General features: G+C 36.1%; 1 protein-coding gene across 3 annotated transcripts in view; it reads left to right on the forward strand.

Annotated features, from left to right (window-relative positions):
* The window catches only part of LOC127847141 (vacuolar protein sorting-associated protein 8 homolog), a 98,588-nt gene that overhangs the window by 39,379 nt on the left and 36,362 nt on the right, over positions 1-22,847 (forward strand). For all 3 annotated transcript variants that reach the window (XM_052378817.1, XM_052378818.1, XM_052378819.1), the window contains exons 15-26: positions 747-833; positions 2,123-2,233; positions 4,000-4,137; positions 4,371-4,463; positions 6,176-6,222; positions 7,731-7,953; positions 8,106-8,247; positions 9,578-9,693; positions 11,600-11,719; positions 13,119-13,153; positions 19,683-19,749; positions 21,613-21,705. In XM_052378817.1, coding sequence (XP_052234777.1) covers positions 747-833; positions 2,123-2,233; positions 4,000-4,137; positions 4,371-4,463; positions 6,176-6,222; positions 7,731-7,953; positions 8,106-8,247; positions 9,578-9,693; positions 11,600-11,719; positions 13,119-13,153; positions 19,683-19,749; positions 21,613-21,705 — 1,272 coding nt within the window. The remainder of the gene's footprint in view (positions 1-746; positions 834-2,122; positions 2,234-3,999; positions 4,138-4,370; positions 4,464-6,175; positions 6,223-7,730; positions 7,954-8,105; positions 8,248-9,577; positions 9,694-11,599; positions 11,720-13,118; positions 13,154-19,682; positions 19,750-21,612; positions 21,706-22,847) is intronic.

The raw sequence follows: 22,847 nt of genomic DNA on the forward strand, positions 1-22,847 counted from the left end.
ACCTCGACTAAGGAAAGTTAATCTTATCCTATCTAAGGATTCATTCCTTTTTAGGATCTGATCGCATGAATTAAGAGCTCTGTCTGTTTTGTGGGCATATATTAATCACACCCCACTTTTTGACGTGCTCTAAGCTGTTTATTGGAGGAATCCGACCACCTTGTCATCTTTTTATCTTCGTTTTCTGAAGTGCCAACAATACAATTTGTATACGTTTGGGCTTGTTGTGGTTTCACTAACGGTAGTGTCTTCTTTACGACATAGACATATTACTCTGTCCGAGAAGTCATAATTAATACCGTTTTAACGAAGATTACTTGATATCATTAGCTGATAACCCTGTTTATGGGTTCTACTGTGTTGGGAAAATATATACGAACCTTCCCACCGCAGCTGCAAAATCAGCATACGATAACAGGTCAGTATTTATGACATTAAAACAAATTTTTTAAATAAAATTCATTTTAATTATTAAATACTTACCTGTTATCGGTAAGTCCCACCTCCCACCCCGCTATTCGATTAATATTTTTGTATATATATTGAAAGAATATTGAGGGTTGGTTACCGATTTTTGGCTAGGTTGCATTGCACTATGTTTAACCTGGCCTGTATTACGGTATTGAGGTGGCGGATTCCCAGTTAAAATTCCGGATGAGTTATTTCCCCTTGGAAAGTATAAGCATACGATAACAGGTAAGTATTTAATAATTAAAATGAATTTTATTTAAAAAATTTGTTTATAGATAATTGACCTGACAGAGGTACAGATGATCTACAATACCAGTTTCTTCAAATCTCTGGCCACTGGGGGCAACGTTAGCCAGGCACTGGTAAGTCTCTCTCTGGCCACTGGGGGCAACGTAAGCCAGGCACTGGTAAGTCTCTCTCTGGCCACTGGGGGCAACGTAAGCCAGGCACTGGTAAGTCTCTCTCTGGCCACTGGGGGCAACGTAAGCCAGGCACTGGTAAGTCTCTCTCTGGCCACTGGGGGCAACGTAAGCCAGGCACTGGTAAGTCTCTCTCTGGCCACTGGGGGCAACGTAAGCCAGGCACTGGTAAGTCTCTCTCTGGCCACTGGGGGCAACGTAAGCCAGGCACTGGTAAGTCTCTCTCTGGCCACTGGGGGCAACGTAAGCCAGGCACTGGTAAGTCTCTCTCTGGCCACTGGGGGCAACGTAAGCCAGGCACTGGTAAGTCTCTCTCTGGCCACTGGGGGCAACGTAAGCCAGGCACTGGTAAGTCTCTTTCCTCTTCATAGTGAATAATCAGCTTAAAATATAGAACTGATACAAATACACTCATTCATGACTATTTGCAGCATTTTATTATCCCCCGCCAAAGGCGGAGAGATATTGTTTTGGCGTTGTCCCTCCATCCTTCCGTCTGTCCGTCCGTCCGGCACTTTTGTGTCCGGAGCCATATCTTGGAAGTGCTATAGCAGATTTCATTGAAACTTGGTATGAGTATATATATGGATAAGACGATGATGCACGCCAAATGGCATTGTACACCATCCGTTAATTACGAAGTTATGGCCCTTTGTATCTTGAAAAAATGCTTACATCTGTGACAAAGCTCTAGTTTGGCGGGGGATATCAATTCAACGAGTTTGCTTGTTTAAATTATGTTTATCTGTAAATAATGTTCTTCATTAAAATGATGTCCTTATACTTGTTTATGTATTGCAAAGTTGTTTTTGATGCCCCAAATGTAAAATTTCTGCTTTGAATCCCCACTCCATGAGCAATCTAAATATCCACTGTAGTGATGTCAAGTACTGGTTTTTCCCAGGAAACAGACTGAAGATTGTCTCATCTATTATCCAACGGATGTTAATGCAATCAAGCTAAGTTAAATTGGTTTTAAACTTCTTCTGTGTTTAAGCCCCCACTGTCAAAGTGCTGGAGGCTTATAGTGATTGTCCTATATGCATGGCCTTCCATGACATTTCAGTGTTTTTTGGTCAAATTTGGGCCCAATTACTTATCTCTAAAAGTTGTTTTTACCCAAAAGACCTTAAGTTTAAATTTTGTATTGCTAATCTGGGATGGCACTTTACACGCTTGTATCAAGCCAAGTTTTCCCAGATGGCAGCTTATTTTTTATTTCAACCTATCAGGCATATGCAGGGGACCATGCCTGTTACCAGACGATAGCTAGCCATGGGAACCAGCTGTTCTTGTTGGGCACCAAGGCAGTGCACGTGTACTCAGTCAGAACATGGAAGGAGGTATGTACATGTCTAATGTGTGTGTTTACAAATTTATGAGTTCCATGGTGCCTTTGGGTGCAATATGTGCGGACCAGAAGTGTGTCACAGCACTCTTACTAAATATTAACTTTTAAGACCCATACAAGTTGGGACGAATTTTGAATTATAACTTTAATTTCCAGCTATATGTATTTAGTTGATACTGAATGATTTTAAATTGTTGGCGTGGTCTTGTGTTGTGTTGGGGGAGGCCGGAGTACCCGGAAGAAACCTAATCTGTCTGGTATGGGGACCACCATACAAACTCAGTTGTTTACGAGAATGTGAATTTAACCAGAATTTTCTATGTAAGAAGCACCCTTCTGCACTAGCTGGACAGCCCTTTGTGGATGTCTTAGGGGGACCAAGTTATATTTGTTCCTTTTTATTGTGAGAAACAGAGCCAATATTTTATTCAAAGCCTAACCTGATATATTACAAAATGCTATGGCAGTTACCTGTTCTTCTCTGTGTATTTAACATCCTATACATTATGATAACCCCTCTGTGTCTCTGCCTGCAGCGTATAGACGTGCTGTATGATAACCCCTCTGTCTCTCTGCCTGCAGCGTATAGATGTGCTGTATGATAACCCCTCTGTCTCTCTGCCTGCAGCGTAAAGACGTGCTGTATGATAACCCCTCTGTCTGTCTGCCTGCAGCGTAAAGACGTGCTGTATGATAACCCCTCTGTCTGTCTGCCTGCAGCGTATAGACGCGCTTTATGATACCCCCTCTGTCTGTCTGCCTGCAGCGTATAGACGTGCTGTATGATAACCCCTCTGTCTGTCTGCCTGCAGCGTATAGACATGCTGTATGATAACCCCTCTGTCTCTCTGCCTGCAGCGTATAGACGTGCTGTATGATAACCCCTCTGTCTCTCTGCCTGCAGCGTATAGATGTGCTGTATGATAACCCCTCTGTCTGCAGCATATAGACGTGCTGTATGATAACCCCTCTGTCTGTCTGCCTGCAGCGTATAGACTTGCTGTATGATAACCCCTCTGTCTGTCTGCCTGCAGCGTATAGACGTGCTTTATGATACCCCCTCTGTCTGTCTGCCTGCAGCGTATAGACGTGCTGTATGATAACCCCTCTGTCTGTCTGCCTACAGCGTAAAGACGTGCTGTATGATAACCCCTCTGTCTGACTGCCTGCAGCGTATAGACGTGCTGTATGATAAACCCTGTGTCTGTCTGCCTGCAGCATATAGACGTGCTGTATGATAACCCCTGTGTCTGTCTGCCTGCAGCGTATAGACGTGCTGTATGATACCCCTCTGTCTCTCTGCCTGCAGCGTATAGACGTGCTGGTACAGGTATGATACCCCCTCTGTCTCTCTGCCTGCAGCGTATAGACGTGCTGTATGAAACCCCTCTGTCTCTCTGTCTGCAGCGTATAGACGTGCTATATGATAACCCCTCTGTCTGTCTGCCTGCAGCGTATAGACATGCTGTATGATAACCCTTCTGTCTCTCTGCCTGCAGCGTATAGACGTGCTGGTACAGGTATGATAACCCCTCTGTCTCTCTGCCTGCAGCAGATAGACGTGCTGTATGATAACCACTCTGTCTCTTTGCCTGCAGCGTATAGACATGCTTGTACAGGTATGATAACCCCTCTGTCTCTCTGCCTGCAGCGTATAGACGTGCTGGTACAGGTATGATAACCCCCTCTGTCTCTCTGCCTGCAGCATATAGATGTGCTGGTACAGGTATGATAACCCCTCTGTCTCTCTGCCTGCAGCGTATAGACGTGCTGGTACAGGAAGGCCATTACCAGGACGCTCTCTCCCTCGCCAAGTCCTTCTACGACAACAAGGCCAAGGCTGTCGTGGGGCTCACAGGGGGCACTGTCAAGAAACAAGAAATAGTCTCCGACCTGGTATGTTCACTTGTGTTGTGTCGTCTCTGTTTGGCAGCCACTAGAACTATAATTAAATCACATTCATTATCAAAATGATAATATTAGTGAATGCAAGATATCTTAGGGTTCAACCTTCCCCTCCCTACTAAAAGGCTGACACTCTTTCATTGGGGTTCAAACTCCCCCTCCCCACTGCAAGGCTTTCAATCAATGTGTTACATGAGCGTGACGTTTTTTATTTTCTGTTTCAGATACTGGAGTTGCTATTTGAGTATGTAGACCTCTCTATGACCCAACTTTGTCCAGACCAGGGCCACATAGAGGAACTGGAAGACTACTTCATGGTATGTGTAACTCTCTACTAAATCAGGGAGCACACTTTCCACTTCTATGGTATTTTTTTCGTTTAAAGGAAGCCACTTTTTAGCAAAAATTCAGTTAAGGCAGAATGTTTTGTCCAAGGTTATCCTGTGAAGTTTTCAGACATCCCCTTTTTTAGCCAAAGAATTATTTTATGTGACTCTTAATTTTGGGATATACAGGATTTTGTCCTTAAATAATGAATTTTCTGACAATATATTTTGCAAAGCTATTTTAACTGACTTCTGTCCTGTTTACACTTATTTGGTGACCCTTCGATCTTATGTTTTTACAACCTGATTAAGATCATAAATCCTGGCAGAGTAATACCTAAAGGCCATGGATCATGACATTTTTGATATTTGGTAAATTTCCATGTATACTGGTAATAATTAATGGTTTCATCAAACAGCATTTGAAACTTTATAGTTTTAAGGAAGAAGTGTGTTTATTTTTTAACTTTTTGTTTAATAGCATATCAGGTAAAACATTGCAAAGATGTGAATTTGTATTTATTTATAAGCAGAGAAAGAAGAGTGGAACACAATTCAATTATTGCACATTGATGTATTGCTTTTATTTCAATATAATAATTTACAAACAAACACAACATACCTGTCTCTAAATGTTTGGACTCGTGTATTTTCTTTAAATATAAATTATTTGTAAGTGTCAGAAAACTTGAAACCTGAAATGGTGCCATCATGTGTTTGAACAGTTTTTTGTTATTGCGACTCTAGTTTAATTAAAGGCTCTATAAAGGTCACAAATCCAATTATTATGCATATCAAATGGTCTGATTTTTACCGGATTTCAGTTACTCTTGCATAAAAACTGCTAATAAAAAAGCTTAGGTACAACGTTGTCAAGAATTATGGAAGATAATCCCGTTTCATAATTGGAAGAACTGTTTACATTTTTGCAACTAACGTGATGTGTAGCCTCAGAGCAGTGACATATGCTAAAAATAGCCGAAAAAATTCAATTTTAATTCTATTTTAAACAACTTTTAACCAGCAGAAAGTAACTTATTAGATCACTACAAACGTTTTAACCATTTAGAAGAGACCTTCTTTGTAGGTGATACCGGAAAACGTTAAAAATCATCGTTTTATTTTTGGTGACCTGAGTCACTTTCACTTTCTCTTTTCCCAGTAAACAGCGATGTAAATAAACTGATTGTTTGTAAACACAATTGACTTGGAGGACACTTTATTTTGAGCTCAAAACAAGTTGTATTGCTGATTTTTTATTGTAATGTTCAATAGCATATATATATTGTTTTTTAATAACCTTTATAAATAAAATATGAAAAAAATATTTCAAAATCGGTAAATAATTACGGATCTTCACTTTTATAGAGCCTTTAAGTCATGAAATGTTTGGTTGAGGTGAATTTTCTTGTTGTTGTATTTTGCATTTCATTAAGGACATGGGTTAATTACCTCTCAATTTAATCAAAATTATCATTTTGAGTGAAAGATGCACACATTTATCCTGGAAATTTTAAAGTTACAACACAATCTACAATTTGTAGACCTGTAAATGTACTTGCCATTTAACAGCCTTGAAATGATTTTGCTTTACATTTGTATCCTCTTTATCTAGCGTGAATAAATTATTTGCTGTATGTAATTATAAAGTCAAAAATACAATGTTTTCCCACTGAAGTGTAATACAAATTTTTTACTTTCAGAATATTGTGCCAGTGTGTGTTGAATATTGTCTTCATCTGGTTAGACTGTAAGTTAAAAAGTTCCTTTTATAATCCAACAATTGTATGCAAGTATGTTATCATATTTATAACTCTTTTTGATTGTTGTACAATAGCCTATTGTCCAAAATAGTTAAGATACCATGTATTAACTTTAAATATGCTCTTTTTGTTTGTACATTAAAGGAATCATGTGTTTGAAACTTGTTTGATCAAGTTATGATACTTCACTTATTGTCCCCTACCGGTTTCACCGGAGGGGACTTATGGTTTGCGCTCTGTCTGTCTGTATGTCAGTCTGTCAGTCACACTTTTCTGGATCCTGCGATAACTTTTAAAGTTCTTAATATTTTTTCATGAAACTTGAAACATGGATAGATGGCAATATGGACATTATGCACGTCATTTCATTTTGTTCCTATGTCAAAAATTCTGGTTGCTATGGCAACAAATAGACTAGAAATACTGCTGAAAATGGTGGTTTTCTGGATCCTGCGATAACTTTAAAAGTTCTTAATTTTTGTTCATGAAACTTGAAACATGGATAGATGGCAATATGGACATTATGCACGTCATTTCATTTTGTTCCTACGTCAAAAATTCTGGTTGCTTTGGCAACAAATAACAAAATAATTTTTTTTGGACAATGGTGGAATTTCTGACAATGGTGGAGCCAGTAGAGGACTATATAGCTTGTTAAGCCCTGTTTTCCCAGAGCAAGGCTCAATGTTTAATATAGCACAGCTTTGTAAGAGTGCATGTGGCCACACTATTTGATTTAACTTGATTTTTTAACGGTTATCAACCAGATGTGTTGCTTTATTCTACTTCATACATTAATATTGCAGTGAACTATATTTACGCTGTAGTCCAATCTGTGCACCATGCCCGATATTCTCACATGTTGTAAACCTTGTTTTACTCTACAAACTCGTTTTAAGCCAAGACAAAATTGTCATAAATGAAATCAATATGTGAACATAAAACAGTGGTTGTGACTGGCATAATAGTTTAAAAAGTGATAATTAGAAATAACAAAATTGAAATTAAACATCAGATTTCTAATAAAAATTATAAGAAACAAATTTTTGTCGTTCAGAACAGCTGGAAATTTTTATCAGAAAATCAAAATATTAATGATTTACTGTAATGCTATTGATTGTCTAATTTTAGAATCCATTTTTCTATGTCGTAGGCTATTTCAGTACGAAACACTTTGTAAATAAACAAAATGTGCTTCTGTTACAGCTGAGTTCTATCTATATGAGCAATATTAACTGGACTAGTACAGAAGACAGGACGTCTTGTTTGTGAAGATTTTTGGACCTCAAACTGAATTTCAACTGTCATTATGTACCAAATAATTATTGCATAATAATGGTCTTTGATTTGCACTAGGGAATACTATATATAATAGCTGTGAGACAAATATCTGAATGTTTATATTCATGGATTTTTGCTAGCCAATATTATAGCTATAAGACAAATATCACCTATTTGAAAGTTTCTATTCATGGAATATGTGCACATATTGCAGGGACATCCTGTTCGGTCGTATCTATGAGCGGTTTAGCATGGACGTGATCGCCATGGGAACATTCCTGGAGTGCCTGGAGCCGTATATCCTTGATGACCGGCTCACCATGATGCCTCCGGGGGTCATGAAGGACTTTGTGACACACTACGAGCAGAAAGGCATGCTGGAGAGTGTAGAGGCCTGTATAGTACACATGGATGTCACCAGCCTCGATATACACCATGTAGGTACTTTTATTGTCAAACATACTTCCATGTCTGTGGTTCACATTTGTGAACAACATATTTCCATGTCTGTGTATCACATTTTTCCTACATCATATTTCCATGTCTGTGTTTCCCATTTGTCCTACATCATATTTCCATGTTACGTTAGGTGGTCCTCCTGTGTTGGAGTCACGGACTGTACGATGCCATCCTGTATGTCTACAACAAAGGCATGCTGGACTACATCACACCCCTGGAAGAGCTGCTGTCCACACTTAGAGCTGCTGTGGACACTGGCAAACAACTCTCAGGTACGCAAAGAAACAGGGAACCCATAGCATGGCAAGAGTGGTAATAAAATATCCCGGGGTCTTGCCAATGGGAGACTTGGGCGAAGTTGTCCCCTTCAGGTAGCCAACTTCGCTTTTTCTTAACATAAAAGCGATATTGACTGAATTACAATCAGCAGTCAATTATCTCTTTACCGAAGTAGAACAAGCCTAAAGGCAGAGTGTTATTGCATTGGAAAATTGATATTGGCCAGCGAGAGCGCATGCTTTGAACAAGTGACAGTGTATGTAGGCTGTAAATACCTGCAGTAAGATCATGCAGACGACGCGTGACATAATTGCCAAATGTGTTTTATTCAGTGTAATTAAAAACTTTTACAGGCATATGTGTGTTCTAAGTGTGCTGGATACTGGCAAACAACTAGAACAACTTTTGTTATGCCCCTGGTAGGGTGGCATATAGCAGTCGAACTGTCCGTCAGTCAGTTAGTATGTCAGTCTGTCCGTCCGTCAGAAAACTTTAATGGTCATAACTTTTTCAATATTTAACATAGCAACTTGATATTTGGCATGCATGTGTATCTCATAGAGCTGCACATTTTGAGTGGTGAAAGGTGAAGATCAAGGTCATCCTTCAAGGTAAAATTTCTTATATATGGCGTCTGTCCGGCTGTCCGAAAACTTTAACATTGCCCATAACTTTTTCACTATTGAAGATAGCAACTTGATATTTGGCATGCATGTGTATCTCCTGGAGCTGAACATTTTGAGTGGTGAAACGTGAAGGTCAAGGGGATTCTTCAAGGTAAATGTCAAATATTCCGTCTGTCCAAAAACTTAAACATTGGCCATAACTTTTTGAATATTGAAGATAGCAACTTGATATTTGGCATGCATGTGTATCTCATGGAGGTGCACATTTTGAGTGGTGAAAGGTGAACGTCAAGGTCATCCTTCAAGGTTAAATGTCAAATATATGGCATCTGTCCATCCGTCCAAAACTAACATTTGCCATCACTTTTTAAATATTGAAGATAGCAACTTGATATTTGGCATGCGTGTGTATCTCATGGAGCTGCACATTTTGAGTGGTGAAAGGTCAAGGTCAAGTTCATCCTTAAAGGTCAAAGGTCAAATTTTGCAATATTGAAGATAGCAACTTCATATTTGGCATGCATGTGTATCTCATGGAGCTGCACATTTTGAGTGGTGAAAGGTCAAGGTCATCCTTCAAGGTCAAAGGTCAAATATATGGCTTCAAAGCGGCACAGTAGGGGGCATTGTGTTTCTGACAAACACATCTCTTGTTTATGTATATGAGTGTCTTATTTTTTATGCATGTTGTTGGCAGACCAGCAGATCCGCCTGGGTAACAAGCTACTAGTGTACATCAGCTGTAGTCTAGCTGGACGGGCCTACCCCCTGGGCGACATTCCGGACCATCTGGTGACAGCTGTCAAACAAGACGTACGTAGCAAGATGTGCAAACAGGGTTTGGGCTTTAACCCTTTACCCCTCATATATGCTTTTTGACTACTTTGTAGTCCTTAGGAAATCAAAGGAAATAAAAGACTTTTCTTGATAGAATTAAGTTCTAAAGGTTTTATTACCAGCCCTAAGATACTGATGAGCAGCAAACAGCATAAAACCTGAACAGCCTGTGAGTTACTGTGGAAATCTTACCATTTGTCTGCTGGTTGTATGATGTTGATGGAAATCTTACCATTTGTCTGCTGGTTGTAATGATGTTGATGGAAATCTTACCATTTGTCTGCTGGTTGTAATGATGTTGATGGAAATCTTACCATTTGTCTGCTGGTTGTAATGATGTTGATGGAAATCTTACCATTTGTCTGCTGGTTGTAATGATGTTGATGGAAATCTTACCATTTGTCTGCTGGTTGTAATGATGTTGATGGAAATCTTACCATTTGTCTGCTGGTTGTTTTTATGCCCCTATATTATGGAGATTTGCCGTTGTCCAACAATCTGCCCCAGGCCATTGGATTTTTATGTCGGGCATATTTCAAAATGTACACATACTAATGAAATGAAGCTTAACAAACATATTTACCATGTGAACTCCATATTTGTATTCAAGTATTTTTGACGTTACTGGAGATGTGACCATTTTCGTTCTAAAAAATGCATTTTTAAACTTGTGAAGCACATAACTTAAAATGTTTTGCTGCTAGAGGGCTGAAACTTAAAAAAACAAATTCCCAGCAAGTGAACTTTAGTACCTCCATATAATCATTTGTTTTTTATATGACTGGAGTTATGTCGTCTTGAAAGAAAAAAGAAGACAAAAAAGTCACCCATAACTTTAAAAGAGTGATGACACAATACAAACATGCTACCCAGCATGTAAACTTTTGCCCCTCCATATTTTAGTTAATTGTTGTTTTTATTGTGTTTTTGTAATAGATGGTTTTTTGGCCCATTTTTAGTTAAAACAACAATGAACATGTTTGTTCTATGGACCCATGTCTAGTCGCATTCTGGAAACATACAGGATTTGATAAATAATTATGCTGACTAACAGCGTGATTAAAGTAAAAGTAAAGGGGTCCAAATAGTTGCAGTTCATATCCCAATAATTGTATCTCACATAATTAATGACAGGCCCTCTGTCCAACAGGTGCGTCCTTTGAGGAACTAGTAATCAGAATTCCTCCATGATGGACTTGCACACATTGTCAGGACTTTGAGCTTTGGTGATTTTTCAAGGCGTTATGCCCTCTGATTGTAAGAAGGGCATTTTCTCAGGAATTGTTCGTTTGTGTGTGATATCTCAGGAACTATTGATCAATGTGATATCTCAGGAACTATTGATCCAAATTTGATGAAACTTACCATGAAGTATCTTGACAATGAACACATATATATTATTGGCTTGTTCTGCTGAAATGATATTTCAGAGAGAGATTGCCTTTTGTTAAAAGTATGGCATTTTCTTGGCTGTTCAAAATCTCTGAAACAGAGCCAATGTCAGTAACATGTTTATGCAGCTCACCTTCTAGGGTGTCATATTGTTTGGATGTCAGTACCACACAGTAAATCTTAAATGGAGTTATCACCCTTTGTTTATAGTTTGGCATATTCTGCATACAATCAAATCCGCCATTGACAAAGTGTTTAATTGGGGACCATCTGTCAGTTACACTTATTGTTGTTAGCTATATTAGAAGTTATGTTGTTGCCCTGATACAGGTGTTCAAGTGTTTTATTTTACAATGTTACAGGTGTTAAAGTGTCTTGTATTGCCCTGGTACAGGTGTTCAAGGGTCTTATATTGCCCTGTTTCAGGTGTTCAAGTGTCTAATATTGCCCTGTTTCAGGTGTTCAAGTGTCTAATATTGCCCTGTTTCAGGTGTTTAAGTGTCTGACATGTCAGCGAGTGAAGTCCCAGACTTCGGAGGAGCCAGACTACCCGTACCTGCGCACATTGATTGTGTTCGACACCCGGGAATTCCTCAATGTCCTCTCCCTGGTAAATATAGTTCCATAATGAAGTGTTAACCAGTTGAGCCTTCTTGTGGAAAAACTGGGCTTCATGCACATGCGTAAAGTGTCGTCCTAGACTGTGCAGTCTGCACAGGCTAATCAAGGATGACACTTTCAGTCTAAACTGGATTTTAAATGAAAATACCACAAAAGTGGAAAAGTGTACTTGATGAGCCAGTGCTGACTGCATAGGTTTATCTGAGACGACATTTGACACACATGTAATAAGCCCAGTTTTCCTAGAACCTGGCTCATATTAAAGTGGTAACCTGATATATCATTTTCAAGTCCTTCTATCTATGCTCTTCTTTTCTGTAAATATTCAAACTTTTAAGTAAATTTTCTAGTGTTACAAACTTGTGCATGTTTGATTTTCTATCAACCTGTGCTTGAAAGCTCAAAAAGATATGATTTTCAGCAGGTTCAATTTTTATAGTAGTATGTAAAAAAGTTATGCCCCCCTTTCAACTGACACTTTTTGTAACATCATGATTTTGAATATAAAGACATTATTGTCAATAACAATCCATACAGTTCTGATACCAAAAAGGTACAAATATGTTTTATTTGGTGTGTAATATTGTATAGTTGCCTTGTACTAAGTTTCATTACAATCATATCGATCTGACGACTGAGATCACGCTGTTAATATAAACTTATACAGCAAAATAACTGTTATATTTGGTATGTATAAACCAAAATGAATTATGCTTCTCTACACAATTTGTTCAATTCATTTGCCTGGGGTGAAAATAGAGGGGGTAATCAAGTCATTTCAGTAAAAAGGTGATAAGCCTTTATTTCGTATTAAAATACGCTTTATATCTCGACTTTACTTCCTGAATTTTCTTAGTGGAGCTGAAATAAGGTCATCCGGCTAAGATATTTTGCAGCGAGTAAAGTCGAGATATAGAGCGAGTATTCATAAGAAATAAACGTTAGTAACTTTCTTGCTGATACGGCTGGAAAGTGAGCGGCATTTTTCAAAAAATAAAGTAACAAAGGGTATAAAATGGCGAAAAATACCCCGGCATGGATGTCACCATCTTGATTATCACGTGATTACCCCCTCTCTGGTAAAGTGGCGGCGCGAAGGTCAAATCTTTTATATACAATTGTCTTCATATTACGCTCAACATCAGGGGTGGGGGTGGGGGTATTGTCATTATGGTGCAAGAGCTTTAGTGATAATTCAGTTTGAAACCATTTCGTGTATTTCAGACTGTTTTACTTACTGTAATCTGTCATTTGACAAAGCAGAGAAAAAAAACAACGTATGTATTGTATGAATGTTTTTTTTAGAAAGAAGATAAGTATTTTACAATTTTGGTATTTGTGTTTGTTTGTCAAAATTTTCTTAATTTCTTAACATCGTTTATCTGTAGGCTTTTGAAGAAGACGAATTCAATACACAAGAAGGGTATGTCAGATTTTTTCTCATCCCACAAATAATAAACAACATGTTTTGTTGTTGACTGATAAAATGTAGGCATTGCTGCAACATTGAATTCACTTGCTTTGACTTTTTTGTTTATGATAATTAAGTTGTTTTGTGATTAGTCCCCTACTGGTTTAATTGGAGGAATCCTTAGGCTTAACAACCATCTGTCTGTCCCTTCAAACCAATAGGTGTCTCCAAACGTCCCATTAGAATGCATTTTCAAGACAAAATTCTCATAGTTGTCTAAAGTAGTCTTTTAGTGGGCAAACATGACATTTAGGGTGAGTAACAAAGTAGTAACTTTTGTATCCATTCACAATAATATTTGTCTTTCTAAAAAATCTGGATCCTGCAATATCTTCAAAAGCACTTCAGCTAGTTTGATGAAATTTGGAATGTAGATAGAGCGCCATATTATTTCTGTATTTTTGTCAGACAAAAATTGTGGTTGATATGGTTATAGAAATAAGTGGAAACTTAAGTCTTAATAATGTGACAACGAAAGTATATAAGCTAACTTTAGGATAGAGGGTCTTTAAGGAAATATTCAGGTTATTTCAGTATTTTCATCAGGTAAATATTGTTGTTGCTCTGGGGGCCGTTTCTTGTACAATGCGTAACTTTATGGACGAAAATTTACGTACGTATAAAGTTACGTACGTTTTTCTGAATGCGTAAGTGCGTTTCTATAAACTCCCCGCAGTTCGCTTGTTACATTTTCTCGAGTCAAACAAAACAATAGGGCCGATTATCAAAATGTTACCCCTTTTTGTTATGACAAAGGTATTGATTTATTGCTTTATTACTTTGATTGCTGACACGTTATTTATTACCGTCGATGGTGCGGCATGTTGTTTTAACTAATCGCCAGCGCAAGTACGCAGTATGTCACGCGCAAAAAGTAAAATTGTACAAATTTTTCCATGAAAAAAACATAATTACTTTTTCCCAGGTTAACCTTTTCCCGAAAATGTAACCGGTTAACTGATCGTTTCGGTAAATTTACCGGTTAACCTCTTGCATCCCTAGTATCTTTGATTATGTTTAGTGCGTCACTGAATTATATATAAATGGAATGTCCAATCATGAGAAGAACATCAGCAATGTCCTCTGTAAAGAAGGTAGTATTTTTTTTATAATTTCATTTACAGATTAATAATTTGGAATGTACAGTACAGTATGGTTTTAGAAGTATTAACAAAGTAACTTGTATTCACTTGTGGCATTTCTAGATAATTTATCATGTTTTTACCACATTTATATTTATACTTGTGTGCCAAATATTTATAAAAAAAACAACAACAGATTTTTACTGATAAAATCATTTCAAATGAGAATCTTTTTTCTGTGATAAATTAACATTTTCCATGAATGCTGCATTCAATTTTTGAGACAATTAGCATTTGCAATTATCATAAAGTATGCTACTAGCTCTACACATATTGTATTTTTTGTTCAATATTTAAAAAATGCATGCATTGGTGAAATATATGTCAGGGTATGTACCAGTTGTGATTAGTTCTAAATAAAAATTTTGAGAAATTGGGATCTATCCTGGGTCATTGGTATGGGTTCATTGGTATGACAAGCGGGCACTTTACGTAAACCTGAATCACTTTACATGCTTTACCAACAACATGACTGAAATATTTGTGGAAAAGGTCAGTCACTCATAATATACTTATACATAATGCCATTCACCAATTGATAATAATGCATCAATTTAAATTCATGGAACACTTCTACACATCTGGCTAAATGTACATATGAACTAAACACAGGGAGAAAGCAAACCATTTTTAAATGTTCCTATTTTCAGGAAATTATATTTTACTTGAATCATAGTGTACTGTAGGTTGAATCATGTCATGATGACATAATTTATTCTTGCAAGTTCCTAATTCTTATGCTATTAAAAAATATGTTTCCATATACTTGAAATTAAATTTCTATTACAATTTTTAAACAAGAGGGCCATGATGGCCCTGAATCGCTCACCTAACTAACCAAATACAATCCCTACCCAGATTTCATCAAGATAAACATTCTGACCAAATTTCATAAAGATTAGATGAAAACTGTGACCTCTATTGTCTACACAAGGTTTTTCTATTATTTGACCTAGTGACCTAGGTTTTGACCCCAGGTGACCCAAATACAATCCCAACCCAGATTTCATCAAGATAAACATTCTGACCAAATTTCATATAGATTGGATGAAAACTGTGACCTCTACTGTCTACACAAACAAATTGTTGATGGTTTTTCTATTATTTGACCTAGTGACCTAGTTTTTTACCTCAGATGACCCAAATACAATTTCAGCCCAGATTTCATCAAGATAAACATTCTGACCAAATTTCATAAAGATTGGATGAAAACTGCGACCTCTATTGTCTACACAAGGTATTTCTATTATTTGACCTATTATGTGACCTAGTTTTTGACCCAGTGACCTAGTTTTTGACCCCAGATGACCCAAATAAAATCCCAACCCAGATTTCATTAAGATAAACATTCTGACCAAATTTCATAAAGATTGGATAAAAACTGTGACCTCTACTGTCTACACAAACAAATTGTTGACAGACACATGCACGCACACACACGCACGCACGCACATATGGACGCCGGACATCACACGGTCACATAAGCTCACCATGTCACTTCGTGACAGGTGAGCTAAAAATCAGTAAAAATTGCGTTTATATTTAAGTATTTTTTCATGTGTTTTGGAAAGATACATAATTATGAGAATATGTTAAATCTGTTTTTTTCAGTTCAAATCTTTAATATATTTTTTTTAATTGATTATTGAACACATACACTGCTACCATACATTTCCGCAAAAAAGCTTTATTTAGCGCAAAACAAACAATTTCTTTTGAAATTATATTGTCTTATAAGTTATGTTTTTGACAAATAAATTAATGTGAATATTATGCGTAAATATGGTGTTCAAAGTGAAGAAACAAAAAAATGGTATTGTTTAAATTATTTGATTGCAATGGTAGTAAATGCTCTTCACAACACAAACATTGTCTATTTTATATGTTATTTATTTATTTTTACAAGTTAATGCATTTAAAACATAAAAAAAATACATTTACTTATAATAATGAAGACAGTATACTGTATTATAATATTTCTGAACAAAAATTGGTATAAAATAACTGAATGTAAAACAATGAGAAAATTCACAGCATTGCTTTTCACAATATAAGATACAATAAAGTGGGTTTTGCAATTTATACAGTGTAATTATAGAACTTTAAATGGTATAAATGGACAGTACTGTATGTACAAAAACACAGAATAGAGTTTAAAGAAATGTGTTTAAAGATAGTTGAAAATAAAATTGATTGTTCATATTTTCTGTCAATCTGTGTGACCACCTATAAAAAAAAAAGGTTCTAAATAACTTCCTATGACATAACATTTTTTATTTGAACATATCAATCAAACTGCATTTAATGTGTCCATATGGTTTATAGGAAACTAAAAAATAATCTTGAAATTAGTAATTAAATATTTCAGACAGTAAAGATTAAAATTTGACACTTCTTTTTCATGGCAACTGCATTTATAATAATAAAATAAAAGATTTTGAATGTTGATGGTACCAGTTATAAAACAAAATGAATTGATTTTGTATTGTCCCCATGGTTTGTGTTCTAAAATTCCTTTGTAAAAAACCTAAAAACTAAGAAAAAATGATTGTAAAGCATACAGCAACAACAAAGTTGTGCCTTCAATATGACATCAATATTGATTACACATGAAATCTGATAATAAAAAATAAAACTTTATTCATTTTACATGTGTAACTTACCAAAAACAAATCTCATTGGTTTAAAAGTCATAGTGTTTTGACAGGTTTCGTATAAAATGACATATTTGGTACATTTCAATACATGTTTTCAGTAAATTTACTTCAACAGTGAAAACTTTTCAAACCGACTTTAAAATTAGCCATTATGAATATTCAGATAACTTAAGTTTAAGTTGTTATTATTCTGTAGGATTTTTTAAAAAGTAATTACCGGTGACAGTATTTGGGGAATGTATGAGACAATTAAAAGTTTGTGGATAAATTTTTCGACAATAACCATTGCGCAAAGTTAGCCAAGTGTGTGAGCCTTGACCTTTACTTCCAGCAGCGCCTAAACAACTGAGGCTCGATTAGTCATTGTTGGCTCGGTACTGCTTAAAAGTACCCGGGGTACTCTTAAGTACACTACAATGTACCCTGGGTATGGAAAATACTAAAATGCACTTGGCCAATATAAGACTGTACCAGAGTTTTATTCCTGCCTAAAATCTGATGTCATAAAACGCACTTCGAATATGAAACAAAATAAACATAAACATAATTAATTTGAAAATACAGTCGACAACGGCAGATTTTGCATAAGTATTCCTGGGTATGTTTTAGTATATTTTCTGTACCCAGGATATATTGTAGTATACTTAAGAGTACCCAGGGAACTTTCAAATAGTACCAGAGGTGACAAAGACCAATCTAACTCAACTGAGCTAACCTGTCGACTGGTTGTATCCCACAGTCTCTACAGTATAGTATATTTTAGGCAGTTTTGACAAAATGATATATGCATGATATTCTTTCAAAAGAAATAGATCTTGATGCAGAACTTCTGCTTATACTGTAAATGTGCCAATGAACAATAAAGTGACAACCATATACACATTTATAAGAATCGATGTTGGCATATCAATCAATATAAGCACATGTTACTGTAGAATTGTCATTCATTGACACAGCAGTATAAATGCAACTGTTTACAAACACGTAGATTATACAATGCTAATACATAATTCTTTACAGTAAAAGTAGACTTTTACCCATGTTTACAATGAATCAATTCTATCACTCAGCAAACGTAACATTCATTGAGTTCAACTTGACGTCTTGTGATGGATAAAGCCTTGTTAAAAACGAAAGTTGAATGAATTGTCAAAAGGAAAATTGAACAAATCATAACAACAATCGATTCGAACATGTAAAAATTCCTCTTTTAGCAAAACTCCAATCCACAATCGTATACAATAGATCCTGCACAATCAACGCAGGATTTCCGTTACAGTATCTTCCCATGCCCTACCATATAGTAAGATCTAAATATAGATAAAAGTTTTAAATTAACTAAAATGATGTTGCGCTCGTAGATTTCGTAGTCTAAATTATTTATTGGTACTATTAATTCCCTATAAATTCAAGGCAAACATGCGGTTCTCCGAAATATTGGTGCATACGCCGCCATATTTATGCGAAATAACTGAGTTATGCGAGCCTTTGAGCAACCGTAACTTTACATGCAAACTTACATTATACGTAATTTTACGAAGTTTATAGAAACACTACTAGCTTTACGTTTTGGACTTGCGTATGATTTTTGAACGTACTCAGTTCTAAGAAACGGCCCCCTGGTTACAGATATAAATAAAAATTCACATCTGAATCCTACAACTAAAAAAGTATGTGAGTTATGTTAGCTAATCACAGTGTGTGCACACAGGGCCTTGGGGTTACAGTATACTTGTTGTATAAGATTTTTGTCAGACCTTAAACATGGTTGATATGGTAACATAATTAAGTTGAAAACTAAAATCTTGATCCTGCAATATGAGTTACAAAAAATCTTGAACATTTTTATGTCCCCCACTATAGAAGTGGGGGACATATTGTTTTTGCCCTGTCCGTTGGTCTGTTGGTCTGTCTGTTGGTCTGTCTGTCTGTTTGCGCCAACTTTAACATTTTGCAATAACTTTTTCTATATTGAAGATAGCAACTTCATATTTGGCATGCATGTGTATCTCATGGAGCTGCACATTTCGAGTGGTGAAAGGTCAAGGTCATCCTTCAAGGTCAGAGGTCAAATATATGTGGCCAAAATCGCTCATTTTATGAATACTTTTGCAATATTGAAGATAGCAACTTGATATTTGGCATGCATGTGTATCTCATGGAGCTGCACATTTTGAGTGGTAAAAGGTCAAGGTCATCCTTCAAGGTCAGAGGTCAAATATATGTGGCCCAAATCGCTTATTTTATAAATACTTTTGCAATATTGAAGATAGCAACTTGATATTTGGCATGCATGTGCATCTCATGGAGCTGCACATTTTGAGTGGTGAAAGGTCAAGTTCAAGGTCATCCTTCAAGGTCAGAGGTCAAATATATGTGGCCCAAATCGCTTATTTTATGAATTCTTTTGCAATATTGAAGATAGCAACTTGATATTTAGGGGGACATTGTGTTTCACAAACACATCTTGTTTTGATAAAAAGAATTGTACTTGACATGCTACCAAAAATGACGAGCTTACACTTTTTTCCCATAACAATTTTAGAGTAAATGAATTAGTGATTCAGCTTAAAGATCAATTTGTTAGAAAGGACAATATTTTCTGTTACAAATATGATCATACCAATATTGCTTTATATTGTAATATCCAACAGTATACCTCATATGTGTGTCTGATTTTAGTATTCCCAAGAGGCAGCATATTGTAGACATACTGCTGAGGATAATGGTGGAGAATGTTGGCTTCACAGTAAGTCAGCAGAACAGTTCAAATGTTTATCTCACCTGAGCATGCAGTTCTCATTGTGATTGAGTGTGACCAGTCTATGTTTAGTGTTCTGTTGTCCTTTCTCAATGTGATTTAGTCACGGTGCCTATACCATGTGACTTTTTATGTTTGTTTTTGCCCTGTCTGTTGGTCTGTTGGTTTGTTTGCACAAACTTTTACATTTTGCTATAACTTTTGCAATATTGAAGATAGCAACTTCATATTTGGCATGCATGTGTATCTCATGGAGCTGCACATTTTTAGTGGTGGAAGGGTAAGGTCAAGGTCATCCTTCAAGGTCAAAGGTAAAAAAAAAATCAAAGCGGCACAGAAGGGGACATAATGTTTCTGACAAACACATTTCTTGTTAAGATCTGTGTAGGGACAATAAAGCAAGACCCAGATAACATTTTTAAGGATGTCTTTTTAAATATTTTACCATTTTAAATGGGATAAAGTGGAGAGCCCGCTCATTCTTGAGAGTTTTCTATAGGCATCATGATTTTGTAAACAAATAAGTATTTTTTCAGTAAAGTGCAAAAAAAACGCGCTTTTGAACGGTTAGAAAAATGTCGGATCAGTGTGGGGACCTCATATTACAAACGCGCTGTTGCTTTTTACTGAAAAAATACTTATTTGTTTAAAAAATCATGATACCTATAGAAAACTCTCACATGCCGTGGTTTAGAGCAGAAATTTAATCAACGGGGCTTTAATCAACAGAATTCGCTGTAAAAGTGGGATAAATATGTTGTTACAACTATAGAAGCCAAACTTATGAATAAATATTAACAGAACTTGTTCAGAATGGTTATATGTTAACATTATCTTGGCCAAGGTCAGATTTGGGTCATGTTCAGGTTTGAGTCAAGTGAGGTCAAGAACTAGACATACCTTGTTTTCAGTCTAGAAACTACATTTATGACTTGATGAAACATGGGCATAATGTTTATCTTTACAATATTGAGTCCAATTTGAAAATAGGACAATTGTGTCAAAAACTATCACAAGATCAAATCCTAGGAAAACCTTACAACACTCTTAAGGCTTGATCTGTGACCTAATTATGATAAAACTTAGTCTGAGTGTTACAATGTACATCAAGGCAATGTTTAAAACTGTGTCACATTAAGTAAAAAAATCTAGGTCACTGGGTCCTTTCTTTGTTAGTTGCTGTACCTTGACATCACATGAGTGTACAAGGGCCACTTGTTGATTTGTGTGTTTTCATAGCTTTTTAACCCTAAAGATCTTACTGTAATTTAGTCCAAAAAAGGCACAGAACCGAATCTGAATAGTTTCCCTATCCAGACATAATAAAATCATTTTAAAGCTGCTACAGAGATTGGGAAAATGACAAAAATGAAAAAAAAAATATAAAAAGATTTGAATATTTATCATAACCATTTTAAATAATAATGCTGACTTATTATCAATGTTCCAGATTCCTTGGTTTTATCATTTTAAAGCATTCTTTTGGGTCAATTTCAAGAGTGTCTCAAGAGTTTTTCAGCTTTTTATAAATCTGTTGTTATTGTTGTTTAATTACTACCTGGGTTAAACTAATCAATTCATTTTACTTTTCGTTGTCCCCTTGCTGACAATGAGTTTTTCATTGATGCTTAATTTACTGCATTATATGAGTATCCTTTTTCTGATATTGCAAACAAGTGTTTTAGCCGCATATATTTTTGTCTTACCATCTTTGATGAAGCTGCTTGAAAGGCCATATACTTGCATACAATTATGTAAACAATATGATGAATTAACTAAGTTTTAAGAATTGCTTTGAATACTGACACTAAAGAAGAGGTGTTCTAACCTACCCAGTATATTGCGTTGTAGCCTACACAAGTTGGTGTGCTGTTCACATTTCTGGCCCGGCAGATGGCGCGACATGAGAACACCATCACAGTGAACAAGCTGCTGTTTGAACAGGTATGGAAGAAACAGGGAGCGGATGTCATGTGTAACAATATTTGTGGTTATAAATATAACTGTACATACTAATTTGACCTAGTGGTCACCTTCAATAAGCGGTCACCTTGTTTAAGTGGTCAGTCTGAATTCTTCCTTACAAAAAACAGTTTTACCCCTGTAATAAGCAGTCATCAGCAGTATGTGGCCAATGGTCAACAAAATCCTTTTTTCAACGATACATTTCTTCAAATATGTGTAATACTATGACAATCAGAAGAAATGATCATCCCTCAATGAAGTGTTCACCTGTATCAGGCAGCCACTGGCCTTGTGCAGCCTTTTTGGGTACTTTCCATCACTGGTGTTTAACACAGGTTTGACGGAATACAAATGTGTCTTAAAACAAATTAACCTTTTATTATTGTCTTTAAAATGTATGCCTACATGTAATTCAAAATTGAAGAGATATTTATATTTGACATTAAGGACAAAAAATTAAGATGAATAACAAATATAATGTCTGTTTTGAAAAGAACTTGCACAATTCATACTTGACAGCAGAAAGTAAAAGAAATTTTGCAATTCATACTTGAAAGCAGAAAGGAAAAGAAATTTCACAATTCATACTTGACAGCAGAAAGGAAAAGAAATTGCACAATTCATACTTGACATCAAAAAGGAAAAGAAATTGCGCAATGCATACTTGACAGCAGAAATGAAAAGAAATCGCACAATTCATACTTGACAGCAGAAAGGAAAACATTTTACAATCCTTGTTAGTAGATGTATTTTAACTCTTAATTGTAGCAAATTAATCACTGAAATAAAGTATTTAATAGAAAACAAGCCCTTAGGAAAGGTTAAAAAAGTGATATGCCCTTAAATTTGATTTCCATGACAATCTTTATAAACCAATTGTGCTGGTTATGTAACAACAAATGCCGAGTGATGATGACTGGAATTTGCTGCAGATTTTCAGTGGTTGCTCTTTGGAAATGGGATAAATGCATGTGCGTAAAGTGTCTTCCCAGATTAGCCTGTGCAGTCTGCACAGGGTAATAAGGAACGACTTTTCCGTCTAGACTGGATTTCATTGAGAAAAACCTCTTTAAAACATAAAATTCCATATAAGCGTAAAGTGTTGTCCCTGATTATCGTGC

The sequence above is a fragment of the Dreissena polymorpha genome, chromosome 10, assembly GCF_020536995.1.
Source record: "Dreissena polymorpha isolate Duluth1 chromosome 10, UMN_Dpol_1.0, whole genome shotgun sequence".
NCBI classification, from domain to species: Eukaryota; Metazoa; Mollusca; class Bivalvia; order Myida; family Dreissenidae; genus Dreissena; species Dreissena polymorpha.